Here is a 20,382-nt window from a genome sequence, read left to right as displayed (position 1 = left end):
CCACAGTAGAGAAGTTCCTACAAAAACCACGATAATACCCAATCATTCCCAAGAAACGCATCAGTTCCTTTTTAGTAGCTGGTAGTGGAAAAGCATCAATAGCTACCACTTTAGCCCGAACAGGACGCACTTCACCCTGCCCAACCACCTTTCCAAGGTATGTAACAGTCGCCTGAGCAAACTCACATTTAGCCAAATTTATCGTGAGGCGACCCGCAGCCAGACGTCCAAACAAGGCTTGAATACGGGACAGATGTTCCTCCCAAGTATCTGCATATATCACTACATCGTCCAGATAAACAGCGCACCCGGCCAGACCAGAGACAACCCTGTTCATAAGTCACTGAAAAGTGGCAGGCGCATTACGCAGACCGAAACTCATAACCGAATACGAGTATAGACCAAAAGGTGTAATAAAGGCAGAGATTTCACGTGCCCTACTCGTCAGTGGCACCTGCCAATAGCCCTTTAACAGGTCAAATTTGCTCACAAACTTAGCTGCGCCGACTTGATCAACGCATTCCTCCATCCGAGGAAGAGGAAATAAATCCGGCTTAGTGACATCGTTTACCTTACGGTAGTCCGTACAAAATCTATTTGTTCCATCCGATTTACTGACCAAGATACAGGGAGAAGCCCAACTGGAGAAAGAAGGCTCTGCTATTTTACTCTCCAGCATGTACCGGACCTCAGCATCCAGACAATGCAGTTTCTCTGAAGAAACTCTATAGAACCGTTGACGAATGGGGTCAGCATCTCCAATGTCAATATCATGTTCTATTAAGTTTGTACGTGTAGGTGTATCAGAAAACAACCCTGGAAATCTCTGAATCAAACCAACTATCTCTTTCCGCCCATCAACAGATAGATGAGTAAGAAGGCTATCTAAAATCTCCAGTGTCTCTGAATTTTTCAATCTACCCTGCAGTATGCAATCGTCGGGACCAGAAACATCTTCCTGCACAGACCTAGCATGACCAGAACTCTTGGAATAAACAGTATCAGCCAAAAGAACAGCCTTACCGTCCTCTGTAGACTCCCACTGTTCAGTCTCAGAGGAATGTGCATAATAGGGTTTTAACAAATTTACATGGCACAGTTGGTGTGCTTTCCTCCGTTCTGGAGTGGCAACTAGATAATTTTGCTCAGTGTACTGGCGCACCACTGTATATGGACCTTGAAACTTGGCTTGAAAAGGAGAACCAACAATTGGCAGCAGAGCCAGAACCTGATCACCTGGACTAAAGTGACGAGGCTCAGCTCGGCGATCATATATGCTCTTCATCCTGTCCTGTGAAGATGATAGCTTCTCTTTAGCCATTTCACCAGCGGCATACAAGCGTCGCCGAAAATCACCCACATATGATAACAGGGACTGAGGAGGCTCGGGAGACTTCCAGTCATCCTGGAGAACAGATAAAAGCCCACGCACCCGATGTCCAAACACTAGGTCATTTGGGCTAAAACCCGTGCTCTCCTGTGAAACCTCCCTAGCAGCTAACAATAACCAAGGCAACCCCTCCTCCCAATCCTTTTCCATCTCAGTACAATAAGCTCTCAACAAAGACTTAAGTGTTTGATGGAAACGTTCCAGTGCTCCTTGACTTTGGGCATGATAGGCGCTAGACAAGTTGTGTTTAATATGGAGTTGTTGGAGAACCTGACCAAAGAGATTAGAGGTGAAATTAGATCCTTGATCACTTTGAATGACCTTAGGGATTCCAAACAGTGAGAGAAACTGAGTCAAAGCTTTTAACACAGCCTTAGTCGTGATAGACCGGAGAGGATAGGCAGCAGGAAACCTAGTGGTCTGACACATCACCGTCAACAAATAATTACTACCCTTTCTAGAACGAGGCAGAGGACCAACACAATCAATAATCAAATACTCAAAAGGTTTACTGAGTACAGGAATAGGGAACAGTGGTACCGGCTTAATAGCTTGATTAGGTTTACCAGTTAATTGACAGGTGTGACAAGTTTTGATGAAATCAGAAACATCCCTCTTTAATCTTGGCCAAAAGAAATGTCGTAATATACGATTGTAGGTTTTTCTCACACCCATATGCCCAGCAACGTCATTGTGAGAAGTTGTTAGCACCAACTCACGAAGCTTAACTGGTACCACCACCTGACTAATCGCCTCCCCAGAAAACAACTACCATGAGACATCCACTTTCTCATCAGGACCTCCTCTTGGAGAAAATAGCCCTGTGCGACATCTCCCAACTGTTCCACAGGCACAATTTGGTCCCGCAACTCTTCTAATGTAGGGTCAGTCCGTTGCGCCTCGATTAAATCGGAGCGGGATATAGATAACGGGATAACAGGGAAAACAGTAACAGACTTCTTTGTGGTATTCTCGTTAGCCAGCTCCGTGACCAGGTCGTCATGGATCATAGAACGCGTCACTGCACACGCAGAAAACACCTCTGGGAAATTCTGCGCACTCTCATCAGGAATCCCTACAATTGACGGCTTAGTGGAAACCACTAAAGATGGAAACGCGATAGGCCACACACGCTCCCCAGCCAAGTTATTTCCAAGGATCACGTCAATACCCTCAATAGGCAATGAAGGACGCACCCCCACAACAACCTCACCTTTCACCAGTCCACAATCCAACATCAGTTTATGCAATGGAACTGACAGAGTGTTCAAACCTATTCCCCTAATTAGAACACTATTCCCCGAATCAGTCTCCGCAGAGAAGGGTAACACAGATTCCAACACAAATGATTCAGAGGCACCTGTGTCTCTTAGGATCTTTACTGGCACTAGGTTCTTACTTCCTACCATAGACACAAAACCCTCCGTAACGAAAGGTAAATAGTCGGGATCAATATAACCTTTCACCTGGCTCTGGGCATGAGACAATGCGTCAGGAGTGAACTGATGTGGAACAGGCGCTGCTAACGCTGCAGGCCTCGATTTACCATAAGCACCTGTACTAAATTTACCCCTAGACCTAAGAATCGGACATTCATTTTTCCAATGACCTAATTCTTGACAGTAGTGACACTCTTGACCAAAGTCAGTTTTACCACGGGTATCAGGCTCAACCCTAGTTGAATGAAACTCTGCCCGGGAACCGAAGTATCTCGGCGAGCGAGGCCCAAATCTCTGCGAACGCCCCCACTCACTCCGAATACGGGGTTCTGCAAAAACATTTTTGTGAGTCAAAACATATTCGTCTGCCAAAACCGCAGATTCAGCGACAGTCTTTATTTTTCGTTCGTTAATGTACGTCGCTATACGATCAGGGATTGTGTCCTTAAATTGTTCTAACATAATCAGATCACACAGCCCTTGGAAAGTCATAACTGCAGAGGCAGAACACCAGCGATTGAACTGTGAAGATAATATTCGCGCAAACTCAACATGAGTCTGCTGATCATCCCTTTTTAAAGTTCTAAAATCGTTGGCGGTAAGCCTCAGGGACCAATTCGTAACTCTGTAACACAGCCGTTTTAACCTTATCATAACTAACACTGTCTGCTACACTAAGAGCTGAATATGCTTCTTGCGTTTTACCAGTCAGCACACACTGCAACATCAAAGTGCGATCAGAATCAGGCCAACTCCTAGCGTCAGCAACACGCTCAAACAACGAAAAGAATGTCTCCGGGTCCTTTTCATTAAACTGGGGCAACAACCGTAAATTCCCAACAACATCAAATGTGTCTGGATTACGACCAAAAGAGGAACGACCCCTTGGTAACTCTGGGTCACCTTCCCAGAGCAAACTCTCCCCTGAGAGCTTTCCTTCCCTAACCAACTCTAGTCACTCTTGTTGCAGCTTGATTTTAGCACGCTCCATATCCTGTTTAAATTCCAATTCCCTTTCATATTTTACACGATCATGCTCCATTTTAGCTCTTTGTCCATTTCGTTCATGCTCCATTTTAGCTTGTTCATGCTCCATTTTAGCTCTTTGTCCATTTTGTTCATGCTCTAGCTGTAACAGAAGCAGTTCTTTCTGCTGTTCAAAAAGAAGACCACTATGACTAACCGATGGAGCGGTCATTGTAACATATCGGGGAGACGACGTGTCCTCAGCAGAGGCTGCCCCAGTGGTAACATCCAGAATACCACTCTCCATCAAATTGGCCTTCAATATTAACCTAATAGAATTTTTTTGCCGTTTATCACTAATTTCAACCTTGTAGTGTTCAGCAACCTTCAACAGCTGTTCTTTAGTACATAATTCTAACAGTTCTTCTGATGGAAAGCGAATGAACTCGTCTACATTAGACGCCATAATCAGGAAAAAAAAATATATATATATATATATATATCATAATAATCTTGCTCAACCCCTCTGCTGAGCACACCAGACACAAGAGAAATGACAATCACACCGAGCACCACAGAAGAGAGCTGGGATATGGAGCTTCCCCATAACCTACAATAACTCAACCCTAGTCTTCGTGTGGATTCGCGGTGGGTAATTACGCACTGTAGCCCGCTGGCAAGGAATTAAACCCCCCAGCACGCTGGTAGATTCCACCAAGCCACGGATGTGCCCCCGAGACAACTGCTCAGTCCACAGACACCACACAAAAATAACAAACATTTAACCATGCCCAACGTATCCCAAAACAAAACACGTCACTAAGCCTATCAGGGGAAAAAAGCTATAGCTCCGGGTAGAAAATGTCACTACCCTACCCAATCTCCCACTGAGGTACACAGCCGATTGTACTCACCTCCTCAGAACGATGCCCCAACAGCGAATAGAGCAAGAGTTTCCAGGCTGGGCAGGGACTGAAACTAACCAATGTACTCTCTCCAACGCAGTACACAACCCAAAGGAAACCAATACTGGGCCTATCAAACTCAAACAAACTAACAAAATTTACAAAAAAATAAACCTACAGAATTGGACATTAACTCCACGTTCTCCCAAACACAACCAGTTCAAGATCCCGGATGAGCCCCCACTTGTCACGAACCGGCTCAAGTTCGTAACAAAAGGGAGACACGTGGAGACAAGGAATACTTAAAGTATATATTTATTAACTAAAGTAAACTAACTCAAATAACAATGGGGTGTGTAATCAGTAATCAGTAGTGTAAGTGAGTGTTTGCGTGCATAAATGTAATATGGAAAAGTGTTGAGAGGTGCCAAAGCAAACAACCAAAAAGGCCACAAAAATACCACAACCAAAGTCAAAGTATCTGCCTGGAGAGAGTCTCCTTCATGAATGTGGAAGAGGTCCATTTATGCTGGGACACACCCGGCCCAGGTGTTTCCCATGTAGCTGACGACCCTCCCAACTCCGCCCACCGGCATCCTAATAAGGAAACAAGAGCAAAGAGAGAATACGGCAGACAGAGTGGGAGGGTCGTCACACCCCCCCATAAGACCGGGGACCAACAAGGACCCCGGAACAACGTACCAGCCCCTGCGTCCCAAACCGACAAATTGTACATGTTCACACCTCCACTTGCCCCACCCATCATCCTCCTCTCCAGACCTCAGCAACCTTTACACAGGAAGCAACCTTTAAGAGGAAAGAAGAACACAAGACTAGGAAGGGACAAACAGGAAAGATAGAACATGACAAAATCAAACAATGGTCGGTCACATCAATATTCATGAACAGGGCGCACGAGAGAGCGCATCAGCAATCACGTTATCAGTCCCCCGGATGTGCCGCACATCTAGATGGAAGGATTGTAAAAATAAACACCATCTCATTATCCTCTGATTAGGGCACCTCATGGACCTCAAAAAGGTGAGAGGGTTATGGTCGGTGTAGACCACAATAGGTACTACACCCGACCCAACATACACTTCAAAGTGTTGTAGCGCCCATATAAGTGCTAATGCTTCTTTTTCAATGACCGAATAGTTCAACTGATAATGGTTAAACTTTTTGGAAAAGAAACTAACAGGCCTCTCAACCCCAGCCACATCTGCTTGCAGCAACACTGCACCCGCCCCCACATGACTAGCATCCACCTGCAAGGTAAATGACAAATCCACACGAGGAGCAGCCAGTACCGGAGTTGAAGTAAGCAACCTCTTTGCATCTTCGAAAGCCTGTTGACAATGAGAAGACCATACGTACACAGCCTTAGCTTTCAGCAAATCTGTCAAGGGAGCGACCACAGTAGAGAAGTTCCTACAAAAACCACGATAATACCCAATCATTCCCAAGAAACGCATCAGTTCCTTTTTAGTAGCTGGTAGTGGAAAAGCATCAATAGCTACCACTTTAGCTCGAACAGGACGCACTTCACCCTGCCCAACCACCTTTCCAAGGTATGTAACAGTCGCCTGAGCAAACTCACATTTAGCCAAATTTATCGTGAGGCGACCCGCAGCCAGACGTCCAAACAAGGCTTGAATACGGGACAGATGTTCCTCCCAAGTATCTGCATATATCACTACATCGTCCAGATAAACAGCGCACCCGGCCAGACCAGAGACAACCCTGTTCATAAGTCACTGAAAAGTGGCAGGCGCATTACGCAGACCGAAACTCATAACCGAATACGAGTACAGACCAAAAGGTGTAATAAAGGCAGAGATTTCACGTGCCCTACTCGTCAGTGGCACCTGCCAATAGCCCTTTAACAGGTCAAATTTGCTCACAAACTTAGCTGCACCGACTTGATCAACGCATTCCTCCATCCGAGGAAGAGGAAATAAATCCGGCTTAGTGACATCGTTTACCTTACGGTAGTCCGTACAAAATCTATTTGTTCCATCCGATTTACTGACCAAGATACAGGGAGAAGCCCAACTGGAGAAAGAAGGCTCTGCTATTTTACTCTCCAGCATGTACCGGACCTCAGCATCCAGACAACGCAGTTTCTCTGAAGAAACTCTATAGAACCGTTGACGAATGGGGTCAGCATCTCCAATGTCAATATCATGTTCTATTAAGTTTGTACGTGTAGGTGTATCAGAAAACAACCCTGGAAATCTCTGAATCAAACCAACTATCTCTTTCCGCCCATCAACAGATAGATGAGTAAGAAGGCTATCTAAAATCTCCAGTGTCTCTGAATTTTTCAATCTACCCTGCAGTATGCAATCGTCGGGACCAGAAACATCTTCCTGCACAGACCTAGCATGACCAGAACTCTTGGAATAAACAGTATCAGCCAAAAGAACAGCCTTACCGTCCTCTGTAGACTCCCACTGTTCAGTCTCAGAGGAATGTGCATAATAGGGTTTTAACAAATTTACATGGCACAGTTGGTGTGCTTTCCTCCGTTCTGGAGTGGCAACTAGATAATTTTGCTCAGTGTACTGGCGCACCACTGTATATGGACCTTGAAACTTGGCTTGAAAAGGAGAACCAACAATTGGCAGCAGAGCCAGAACCTGATCACCTGGACTAAAGTGACGAGGCTCAGCTCGGCGATCATATATGCTCTTCATCCTGTCCTGTGAAGATGATAGCTTCTCTTTAGCCATTTCACCAGCGGCATACAAGCGTCGCCGAAAATCACCCACATATGATAACAGGGACTGAGGAGGCTCGGGAGACTTCCAGTCATCCTGGAGAACAGATAAAAGCCCACGCACTCGATGTCCAAACACTAGGTCATTTTGGGCTAAAACCCGTGCTCTCCTGTGAAACCTCCCTAGCAGCTAACAATAACCAAGGCAACCCCTCCTCCCAATCCTTTTCCATCTCAGTACAATAAGCTCTCAACAAAGACTTAAGTGTTTGATGGAAACGTTCCAGTGCTCCTTGACTTTGGGCATGATAGGCGCTAGACAAGTTGTGTTTAATATGGAGTTGTTGGAGAACCTGACCAAAGAGATTAGAGGTGAAATTAGATCCTTGATCACTTTGAATGACCTTAGGGATTCCAAACAGTGAGAGAAACTGAGTCAAAGCTTTTAACACAGCCTTAGTCGTGATAGACCGGAGAGGATAGGCAGCAGGAAACCTAGTGGTCTGACACATCACCGTCAACAAATAATTACTACCCTTTCTAGAACGAGGCAGAGGACCAACACAGTCAATAATCAAATACTCAAAAGGTTTACTGAGTACAGGAATAGGGAACAGTGGTACCGGCTTAATAGCTTGATTAGGTTTACCAGTTAATTGACAGGTGTGACAAGTTTTGATGAAATCAGAAACATCCCTCTTTAATCTTGGCCAAAAGAAATGTCGTAATATACGATTGTAGGTTTTTCTCACACCCATATGCCCAGCAACGTCATTGTGAGAAGTTGTTAGCACCAACTCACGAAGCTTAACTGGTACCACCACCTGACTAATCGCCTCCCCCAGAAAACAACTACCATGAGACATCCACTTTCTCATCAGGACCTCCTCTTGGAGAAAATAGCCCTGTGCGACATCTCCCAACTGTTCCACAGGCACAATTTGGTCCCGAACTCTTCTAATGTAGGGTCAGTCCGTTGCGCCTCGATTAAATCGGAGCGGGATATAGATAACGGGATAACAGGGAAAACAGTAACAGACTTCTTTGTGGTATTCTCGTTAGCCAGCTCCGTGACCAGGTCGTCATGGATCATAGAACGCGTCACTGCACACGCAGAAAACACCTCTGGGAAATTCTGCGCACTCTCATCAGGAATCCCTACAATTGACGGCTTAGTGGAAACCACTAAAGATGGAAACGCGATAGGCCACACACGCTCCCCAGCCAAGTTATTTCCAAGGATCACGTCAATACCCTCAATAGGCAATGAAGGACGCACCCCCACAACAACCTCACCTTTCACCAGTCCACAATCCAACATCAGTTTATGCAATGGAACTGACAGAGTGTTCAAACCTATTCCCCTAATTAGAACACTATTCCCCGAATCAGTCTCCGCAGAGAAGGGTAACACAGATTCCAACACAAATGATTCAGAGGCACCTGTGTCTCTTAGGATCTTTACTGGCACTAGGTTCTTACTTCCTACCATAGACACAAAACCCTCCGTAACGAAAGGTAAATAGTCGGGATCAATATAACCTTTCACCTGGCTCTGGGCATGAGACAATGCGTCAGGAGTGAACTGATGTGGAACAGGCGCTGCTAACGCTGCAGGCCTCGATTTACCATAAGCACCTGTACTAAATTTACCCCTAGACCTAAGAATCGGACATTCATTTTTCCAATGACCTAATTCTTGACAGTAGTGACACTCTTGACCAAAGTCAGTTTTACCACGGGTATCAGGCTCAACCCTAGTTGAATGAAACTCTGCCCGGGAACCGAAGTATCTCGGCGAGCGAGGCCCAAATCTCCTGCGAACGCCCCCACTCACTCCGAATACGGGGTTCTGCAAAAACATTTTTGTGAGTCAAAACATATTCGTCTGCCAAAACCGCAGATTCAGCGACAGTCTTTATTTTTCGTTCGTTAATGTACGTCGCTATACGATCAGGGATTGTGTCCTTAAATTGTTCTAACATAATCAGATCACACAGCCCTTGGAAAGTCATAACTGCAGAGGCAGAACACCAGCGATTGAACTGTGAAGATAATATTCGCGCAAACTCAACATGAGTCTGCTGATCATCCCTTTTAAAGTTCTAAAATCGTTGGCGGTAAGCCTCAGGGACCAATTGTAACTCTGTAACACAGCCGTTTTAACCTTATCATAACTAACACTGTCTGCTACACTAAGAGCTGAATATGCTTCTTGCGTTTTACCAGTCAGCACACACTGCAACATCAAAGTGCGATCAGAATCAGGCCAACTCCTAGCGTCAGCAACACGCTCAAACAACGAAAAGAATGTCTCCGGGTCCTTTTCATTAAACTGGGGCAACAACCGTAAATTCCCAACAACATCAAATGTGTCTGGATTACGACCAAAAGAGGAACGACCCCTTGGTAACTCTGGGTCACCTTCCCAGAGCAAACTCTCCCCCTGAGAGCTTTCCTTCCCTAACCAACTCTAGTCACTCTTGTTGCAGCTTGATTTTAGCACGCTCCATATCCTGTTTAAATTCCAATTCCCTTTCATATTTTACACGATCATGCTCCATTTTAGCTCTTTGTCCATTTCGTTCATGCTCCATTTTAGCTTGTTCATGCTCCATTTTAGCTCTTTGTCCATTTTGTTCATGCTCTAGCTGTAACAGAAGCAGTTCTTTCTGCTGTTCAAAAAGAAGACCACTATGACTAACCGATGGAGCGGTCATTGTAACATATCGGGGAGACGACGTGTCCTCAGCAGAGGCTGCCCCAGTGGTAACATCCAGAATACCACTCTCCATCAAATTGGCCTTCAATATTAACCTAATAGAATTTTTTTGCCGTTTATCACTAATTTCAACCTTGTAGTGTTCAGCAACCTTCAACAGCTGTTCTTTAGTACATAATTCTAACAGTTCTTCTGATGGAAAGCGAATGAACTCGTCTACATTAGACGCCATAATCAGGAAAAAAAAATATATATATATATATATATATATATCATAATAATCTTGCTCAACCCCTCTGCTGAGCACACCAGACACAAGAGAAATGACAATCACACCGAGCACCACAGAAGAGAGCTGGGATATGGAGCTTCCCCATAACCTACAATAACTCAACCCTAGTCTTCGTGTGGATTCGCGGTGGGTAATTACGCACTGTAGCCCGCTGGCAAGGAATTAAACCCCCAGCACGCTGGTAGATTCCACCAAGCCACGGATGTGCCCCCCGAGACAACTGCTCAGTCCACAGACACCACACAAAAATAACAAACATTTAACCATGCCCAACGTATCCCAAAACAAAACACGTCACTAAGCCTATCAGGGGAAAAAGCTATAGCTCCGGGTAGAAAATGTCACTACCCTACCCAATCTCCCACTGAGGTACACAGCCGATTGTACTCACCTCCTCAGAACGATGCCCCAACAGCGAATAGAGCAAGAGTTTCCAGGCTGGGCAGGGACTGGAAACTAACCAATGTACTCTCTCCAACGCAGTACACAACCCAAAGGAAACCAATACTGGGCCTATCAAACTCAAACAAACTAACAAAATTTACAAAAAAATAAACCTACAGAATTGGACATTAACTCCACGTTCTCCCAAACACAACCAGTTCAAGATCCCGGATGAGCCCCCACTTGTCACGAACCGGCTCAAGTTCGTAACAAAAGGGAGACACGTGGAGACAAGGAATACTTAAAGTATATATTTATTAACTAAAGTAAACTAACTCAAATAACAATGGGGTGTGTAATCAGTAATCAGTAGTGTAAGTGAGTGTTTGCGTGCATAAATGTAATATGGAAAAGTGTTGAGAGGTGCCAAAGCAAACAACCAAAAAGGCCACAAAAATACCACAACCAAAGTCAAAGTATCTGCCTGGAGAGAGTCTCCTTCATGAATGTGGAAGAGGTCCATTTATGCTGGGACACACCCGGCCCAGGTGTTTCCCATGTAGCTGACGACCCTCCCAACTCCGCCCACCGGCATCCTAATAAGGAAACAAGAGCAAAGAGAGAATACGGCAGACAGAGTGGGAGGGTCGTCACACCCCCCCCCATAAGACCGGGGACCAACAAGGACCCCGGAACAACGTACCAGCCCTGCGTCCCAAACCGACAAATTGTACATGTTCACACCTCCACTTGCCCCCCCCCATCATCCTCCTCTCCAGACCTCAGCAACCTTTACACAGGAAGCAACCTTTAAGAGGAAAGAAGAACACAAGACTAGGAAGGGACAAACAGGAAAGATAGAACATGACAAAATCAAACAATGGTCGGTCACATCAATATTCATGAACAGGGCGCACGAGAGAGCGCATCAGCAATCACGTTATCAGTCCCCCGGATGTGCCGCACATCTAGATGGAAGGATTGTAAAAATAAACACCATCTCATTATCCTCTGATTAGGGCACCTCATGGACCTCAAAAAGGTGAGAGGGTTATGGTCGGTGTAGACCACAATAGGTACTACACCCGACCCAACATACACTTCAAAGTGTTGTAGCGCCCATATAAGTGCTAATGCTTCTTTTTCAATGACCGAATAGTTCAACTGATAATGGTTAAACTTTTTGGAAAAGAAACTAACAGGCCTCTCAACCCCAGCCACATCTGCTTGCAGCAACACTGCACCCGCCCCCACATGACTAGCATCCACCTGCAAGGTAAATGACAAATCCACACGAGGAGCAGCCAGTACCGGAGTTGAAGTAAGCAACCTCTTTGCATCTTCGAAAGCCTGTTGACAATGAGAAGACCATACGTACACAGCCTTAGCTTTCAGCAAATCTGTCAAGGGAGCGACCACAGTAGAGAAGTTCCTACAAAAACCACGATAATACCCAATCATTCCCAAGAAACGCATCAGTTCCTTTTTAGTAGCTGGTAGTGGAAAAGCATCAATAGCTACCACTTTAGCCCGAACAGGACGCACTTCACCCTGCCCAACCACCTTTCCAAGGTATGTAACAGTCGCCTGAGCAAACTCACATTTAGCCAAATTTATCGTGAGGCGACCCGCAGCCAGACGTCCAAACAAGGCTTGAATACGGGACAGATGTTCCTCCCAAGTATCTGCATATATCACTACATCGTCCAGATAAACAGCGCACCCGGCCAGACCAGAGACAACCCTGTTCATAAGTCACTGAAAAGTGGCAGGCGCATTACGCAGACCGAAACTCATAACCGAATACGAGTACAGACCAAAAGGTGTAATAAAGGCAGAGATTTCACGTGCCCTACTCGTCAGTGGCACCTGCCAATAGCCCTTTAACAGGTCAAATTTGCTCACAAACTTAGCTGCACCGACTTGATCAACGCATTCCTCCATCCGAGGAAGAGGAAATAAATCCGGCTTAGTGACATCGTTTACCTTACGGTAGTCCGTACAAAATCTATTTGTTCCATCCGATTTACTGACCAAGATACAGGGAGAAGCCCAACTGGAGAAAGAAGGCTCTGCTATTTTACTCTCCAGCATGTACCGGACCTCAGCATCCAGACAACGCAGTTTCTCTGAAGAAACTCTATAGAACCGTTGACGAATGGGGTCAGCATCTCCAATGTCAATATCATGTTCTATTAAGTTTGTACGTGTAGGTGTATCAGAAAACAACCCTGGAAATCTCTGAATCAAACCAACCCTCTCTTTCCGCCCATCAACAGATAGATGAGTAAGAAGGCTATCTAAAATCTCCAGTGTCTCTGAATTTTTCAATCTACCCTGCAGTATGCAATCGTCGGGACCAGAAACATCTTCCTGCACAGACCTAGCATGACCAGAACTCTTGGAATAAACAGTATCAGCCAAAAGAACAGCCTTACCGTCCTCTGTAGACTCCCACTGTTCAGTCTCAGAGGAATGTGCATAATAGGGTTTTAACAAATTTACATGGCACAGTTGGTGTGCTTTCCTCCGTTCTGGAGTGGCAACTAGATAATTTTGCTCAGTGTACTGGCGCACCACTGTATATGGACCTTGAAACTTGGCTTGAAAAAGGAGAACCAACAATTGGCAGCAGAGCCAGAACCTGATCACCTGGACTAAAGTGACGAGGCTCAGCTCGGCGATCATATATGCTCTTCATCCTGTCCTGTGAAGATGATAGCTTCTCTTTAGCCATTTCACCAGCGGCATACAAGCGTCGCCGAAAATCACCCACATATGATAACAGGGACTGAGGAGGCTCGGGAGACTTCCAGTCATCCTGGAGAACAGATAAAAGCCCACGCACTCGATGTCCAAACACTAGGTCATTTGGGCTAAAACCCGTGCTCTCCTGTGAAACCTCCCTAGCAGCTAACAATAACCAAGGCAACCCCTCCTCCCAATCCTTTTCCATCTCAGTACAATAAGCTCTCAACAAAGACTTAAGTGTTTGATGGAAACGTTCCAGTGCTCCTTGACTTTGGGCATGATAGGCGCTAGACAAGTTGTGTTTAATATGGAGTTGTTGGAGAACCTGACCAAAGAGATTAGAGGTGAAATTAGATCCTTGATCACTTTGAATGACCTTAGGGATTCCAAACAGTGAGAGAAACTGAGTCAAAGCTTTTAACACAGCCTTAGTCGTGATAGACCGGAGAGGATAGGCAGCAGGAAACCTAGTGGTCTGACACATCACCGTCAACAAATAATTACTACCCTTTCTAGAACGAGGCAGAGGACCAACACAGTCAATAATCAAATACTCAAAAGGTTTACTGAGTACAGGAATAGGGAACAGTGGTACCGGCTTAATAGCTTGATTAGGTTTACCAGTTAATTGACAGGTGTGACAAGTTTTGATGAAATCAGAAACATCCCTCTTTAATCTTGGCCAAAAGAAATGTCGTAATATACGATTGTAGGTTTTTCTCACACCCATATGCCCAGCAACGTCATTGTGAGAAGTTGTTAGCACCAACTCACGAAGCTTAACTGGTACCACCACCTGACTAATCGCCTCCCCCAGAAAACAACTACCATGAGACATCCACTTTCTCATCAGGACCTCCTCTTGGAGAAAATAGCCCTGTGCGACATCTCCCAACTGTTCCACAGGCACAATTTGGTCCCGCAACTCTTCTAATGTAGGGTCAGTCCGTTGCGCCTCGATTAAATCGGAGCGGGATATAGATAACGGGATAACAGGGAAAACAGTAACAGACTTCTTTGTGGTATTCTCGTTAGCCAGCTCCGTGACCAGGTCGTCATGGATCATAGAACGCGTCACTGCACACGCAGAAAACACCTCTGGGAAATTCTGCGCACTCTCATCAGGAATCCCTACAATTGACGGCTTAGTGGAAACCACTAAAGATGGAAACGCGATAGGCCACACACGCTCCCCAGCCAAGTTATTTCCAAGGATCACGTCAATACCCTCAATAGGCAATGAAGGACGCACCCCCACAACAACCTCACCTTTCACCAGTCCACAATCCAACATCAGTTTATGCAATGGAACTGACAGAGTGTTCAAACCTATTCCCCTAATTAGAACACTATTCCCCGAATCAGTCTCCGCAGAGAAGGGTAACACAGATTCCAACACAAATGATTCAGAGGCACCTGTGTCTCTTAGGATCTTTACTGGCACTAGGTTCTTACTTCCTACCATAGACACAAAACCCTCCGTAACGAAAGGTAAATAGTCGGGATCAATATAACCTTTCACCTGGCTCTGGGCATGAGACAATGCGTCAGGAGTGAACTGATGTGGAACAGGCGCTGCTAACGCTGCAGGCCTCGATTTACCATAAGCACCTGTACTAAATTTACCCCTAGACCTAAGAATCGGACATTCATTTTTCCAATGACCTAATTCTTGACAGTAGTGACACTCTTGACCAAAGTCAGTTTTACCACGGGTATCAGGCTCAACCCTAGTTGAATGAAACTCTGCCCGGGAACCGAAGTATCTCGGCGAGCGAGGCCCAAATCTCTGCGAACGCCCCCACTCACTCCGAATACGGGGTTCTGCAAAAACATTTTTGTGAGTCAACACATATTCGTCTGCCAAAACCGCAGATTCAGCGACAGTCTTTATTTTTCGTTCGTTAATGTACGTCGCTATACGATCAGGGATTGTGTCCTTAAATTGTTCTAACATAATCAGATCACACAGCCCTTGGAAAGTCATAACTGCAGAGGCAGAACACCAGCGATTGAACTGTGAAGATAATATTCGCGCAAACTCAACATGAGTCTGCTGATCATCCCTTTTTAAAGTTCTAAAATCGTTGGCGGTAAGCCTCAGGGACCAATTCGTAACTCTGTAACACAGCCGTTTTAACCTTATCATAACTAACACTGTCTGCTACACTAAGAGCTGAATATGCTTCTTGCGCTTTACCAGTCAGCACACACTGCAACATCAAAGTGCGATCAGAATCAGGCCAACTCCTAGCGTCAGCAACACGCTCAAACAACGAAAAGAATGTCTCCGGGTCCTTTTCATTAAACTGGGGCAACAACCGTAAATTCCCAACAACATCAAATGTGTCTGGATTACGACCAAAAGAGGAACGACCCCTAGGTAACTCTGGGTCACCTTCCCAGAGCAAACTCTCCCCTGAGAGCTTTCCTTCCCTAACCAACTCTAGTCGCTCTTGTTGCAGCTTGATTTTAGCACGCTCCATATCCTGTTTAAATTCCAATTCCCTTTCATATTTTACACGATCATGCTCCATTTTAGCTCTTTGTCCATTTCGTTCATGCTCCATTTTAGCTTGTTCATGCTCCATTTTAGCTCTTTGTCCATTTTGTTCATGCTCTAGCTGTAACAGAAGCAGTTCTTTCTGCTGTTCAAAAAGAAGACCACTATGACTAACCGATGGAGCGGTCATTGTAACATATCGGGGAGACGACGTGTCCTCAGCAGAGGCTGCCCCAGTGGTAACATCCAGAATACCACTCTCCATCAAATTGGCCTTCAATATTAACCTAATATAATTTTTTTGGCGTTTATCACTAATTTCAACCTTGTAGTGTTCAGCAACCTTCAACAGCTGTTCTTTAGTACATAATTCTAACAGTTCTTCTGATGGAAAGCGAATGAACTCATCTACATTAGACGCCATAATCAGGAAAAAAAAAAATAATATATATATATATATCATAATAATCTTGCTCAACCCCTCTGCTGAGCACACCAGACACAAGAGAAATGACAATCACACCGAGCACCACAGAAGAGAGCTGGGATATGGAGCTTCCCCATAACCTACAATAACTCAACCCTAGTCTTCGTGTGGATTCGCGGTGGGTAATTACGCACTGTAGCCCGCTGGCAAGGAATTAAACCCCCCAGCACGCTGGTAGATTCCCCCAAGCCACGGATGTGCCCCCGAGACAACTGCTCAGTCCACAGACACCACACAAAAATAACAAACATTTAACCATGCCCAACGTATCCCAAAACAAAACACGTCACTAAGCCTATCAGGGGAAAAAGCTATAGCTCCGGGTAGAAAATGTCACTACCCGACCCAATCTCCCACTGAGGTACACAGCCGATTGTACTCACCTCCTCAGAACGATGCCCCAACAGCGAATAGAGCAAGAGTTTCCAGGCTGGGCAGGGACTGGAAACTAACCAATGTACTCTCTCCAACGCAGTACACAACCCAAAGGAAACCAATACTGGGCCTATCAAACTCAAACAAACTAACAAAATTTACAAAAAAATAAACCTACAGAATTGGATATTAACTCCACGTTCTCCCAAACACAACCAGTTCAAGATCCCGGATGAGCCCCCACTTGTCACGAACCGGCTCAAGTTCGTAACAAAAGGGAGACACGTGGAGACAAGGAATACTTAAAGTATATATTTATTAACTAAAGTAAACTAACTCAAATAACAATGGGGTGTGTAATCAGTAATCAGTAGTGTAAGTGAGTGTTTGCGTGCATAAATGTAATATGGAAAAGTGTTGAGAGGTGCCAAAGCAAACAACCAAAAAGGCCACAAAAATACCACAACCAAAGTCAAAGTATCTGCCTGGAGAGAGTCTCCTTCATGAATGTGGAAGAGGTCCATTTATGCTGGGACACACCCGGCCCAGGTGTTTCCCATGTAGCTGACGACCCTCCCAACTCCGCCCACCGGCATCCTAATAAGGAAACAAGAGCAAAGAGAGAGAATACGGCAGACAGAGTGGGAGGGTCGTCTCAACTATCTCTCCTCTCCTCTCTGTCTCAACTATCTCTCCTCTCCTCTCTGTCTCAACTATCTCTCCTCTCCTCTCTGTCTCAACTATCTCTCCTCTCCTCTCTGTCTCAACTATCTCTCCTCTCCTCTCTGTCTCAACTATCTCTCCTCTCCTCTCTGTCTCAACTATCTCTCCTCTCCTCTCTGTCTCAACTATCTCTCCTCTCCATTCCGCTCGTGTATTTTGTATCAACGGGAGTATTTTCCAGTGCGCCTGTTTTGTGCCTTGGAGTATTTTTGTGTAACCCTGTATTTTGCGGATTAAAGCCTGTTATTCTGTGATTTACCCTCCTGCGCCTGACTCCTTCAACACCACCTCATCACACTCCCCTCTGTCTCAACTATCTCTCCTCTCCCCTCTGTCTCAACTATCTCTCCTCTCCATTCCTTATAGCCCCTCTATCTTTCTCTTCTATCTCAGTCTCTACACACACTCCACACCTCTCCCAATGTGATGGGAGGGCATGATTAGATGGCTAGATAAGAAACATGAAGGAGAATGTTTCACCTATTCTCTGTAACACAGCCTTTTCTCTGCTACTGGATTCTCTCACCATACTGTATGTATTAGGTATACTATGATTCTGCCACACGTCCCCAACTTGGTGTCTTGTCTGTAGGAAGGGGCGAGCGGAGGCCAAAAAGTGTCGTAAGGTGTACGGAGTGGAGCGCAAGGACCAGTGGTGCACGGCCTGCCGCTGGAAGAAAGCATGCCAGCGCTTCCCAGACTAAACGAGTGCGTGAACAAAGGATGATGAAAGAGAGACTTGAAAAAAAAGAGAGAGGACACGATCACGATCAGGGCCTGTAAGCCATCAAGAACAACTTTTTTTATACCTTGTTTTTTTTTCCCCTCAAGGAATAAAGTGATTTCTGTTTAGTTTTTTTATACGTTGACCTGAGAAGTAAGTCAGTGTGTGATGGCGGTGCTAGTAGCTACTAGGTTAGACTGTGTTATGATGAGGTAGGCCTACAAGGCTCGTCCTTCCTAGCCTGGTACCAGACCGGTTTGTGCTATGTAGCATGGCAACGACCATAGGAGTTAGATATACACAGGGATGGAACTTTTTGGCCACTGGCTAGTAGCCCTGAGTAACATTCGGGTCCAAAGTATGCGCCATTGCGATATTTCTAAGAACAAACTTTGACTGGCCTGGTGGGCTAGTGTGGCACATTTCCTACTAGCCTGATCTGAACAGTACTAGCGGGCTAGCTTCATTTCCATCCCTGGTTGTACTTTTGAACAAGGCCCTTAACCCTTAACTGCTCTCCATCCAGAATTCTTCTTCTTCTTCTATACAGCAAACATATCTGTCCCCAGGCTCCTTCCACCTTCCACTGAGAGCATGTCTCCTCACCTTCCACTGAGAGCATGTCTCCTCACCTTCCACAGTATGTTTTACACTCTTCTTGTTCCTTCAATCTCTTCCTCCAACACTTCATTCTTCCCTGTGGTCTCTACGGAGGTAATGGATACCTGTTACTTCTATATGGTGTGCTATCTATGAGTTCTTCCTTTGGACTATTTTGTGTTTTTGTCTCTTTTTAAAGGATGGCCTTTCTGTCCCACCTGAGAGGTAGGCAGAGGTTTATGTCATGTTTTGGCACATTTTATTGAAATGTATTTTACAAGGATAGTGATGAATATGCTACATTTGGTTTGACTCGTTGTGGTTTGAATCAAGTCAGTTCCTTCCATACAGGATTTTACTCTTCCCCGTCTTGGTTAAGCATTGTTATGGTCCTGTCTGTATAAGCTACTGGACAGGATTGGGGTCAATTTGAATTGCTCGGTCAATTCAGGAATTAAACTGAAATTCCAATAGAAAAAATTCCAATTTATTCTCAATGATTTTCCAATAAATGGAAAAGGAGAAGCTATTTATTTCAAAAGCTTGTGAAGTTTTGAATTTATATTCAAATTACTTCCTGTATTGAGTATTGAGTGACTTCAATTGGAATTGAACCCAACCCTGCTATTGGACCACTACCAAGGGATCAGGCAATTAGACAACTGAATTTGTATTATCCTTCTAATGAAACAACAAAAAAACGTATTGTGTAACGTCATTAAAATGTATGCACTCACTAACTAACTGTAAGTCGCTCTGGATAAGAGCGTCTGCTAAAATGACTAAAATGTAAATGTAAATTAACACATTCAAATAAAGTACCCCACTGAGAATATTGGGCACTGACAATTTTCTGCACGGCAATCCACAAGAGAAATAGCAAACTCATTTATTACATTTTTTGTCTATACAGGTGTCATTAAGACTTTTGAACAATGGTACACGTTAGAAATGTACACCGTACTCACAAAAAGGTTATTTGTGTATGAATGAGAGACATGTACTCACAAACACACACACATGCACACATACACAGCCACATACACACATAACATTACCGCACACACACACACACACACACACTCTAACATACCCCAGTGCAGTACAGGATAAATACTGCCTAAAGGTATGCGTGGCGAAACAATATCACCCTCTATGACTAACAGGTGAAATTCTAACCTAAAACCATCACATAATGTTGTGTTATTGAGTATTTTCAGACATGCAAACAAACTCTATTCCATACAGTAACAAGAAGATAACATGCAAATATCTCTTGCCTTTTTATCAAAATCAGATAGGGTGGTAAATTCAGTTTGGTATGTATCCTGGAAGACAAATAAAGGTCATGATCTACGTTAACAACAACAGGGGGGCAGTGTTGCTCTACTGTACCGGT

The 20,382-nt window shown here is 44.8% G+C and overlaps 1 protein-coding gene across 3 annotated transcripts in view; it reads left to right on the top strand.

Moving 5' to 3' along the window:
- Positions 1-19,816, top strand: part of LOC121548585 (zinc finger protein 395) — a 29,556-nt gene extending 9,740 nt beyond the window's left edge. For all 3 annotated transcript variants that reach the window (XM_041860064.1, XM_041860062.2, XM_041860063.2), the window contains exon 10: positions 18,252-19,816. In XM_041860064.1, coding sequence (XP_041715998.1) covers positions 18,252-18,363 — 112 coding nt within the window. In that variant the 3' untranslated portion in view covers positions 18,364-19,816. The remainder of the gene's footprint in view (positions 1-18,251) is intronic.
- Positions 19,817-20,382: the final 566 nt, after the last annotated feature.

The sequence above is a fragment of the Coregonus clupeaformis genome, chromosome 33 (assembly GCF_020615455.1).
Source record: "Coregonus clupeaformis isolate EN_2021a chromosome 33, ASM2061545v1, whole genome shotgun sequence".
NCBI classification, from domain to species: domain Eukaryota; kingdom Metazoa; phylum Chordata; class Actinopteri; order Salmoniformes; family Salmonidae; genus Coregonus; species Coregonus clupeaformis.
The sequence above is the reverse complement of the archived record's forward strand: the minus strand, read 5'-3'. Positions and strand labels throughout refer to the sequence as shown.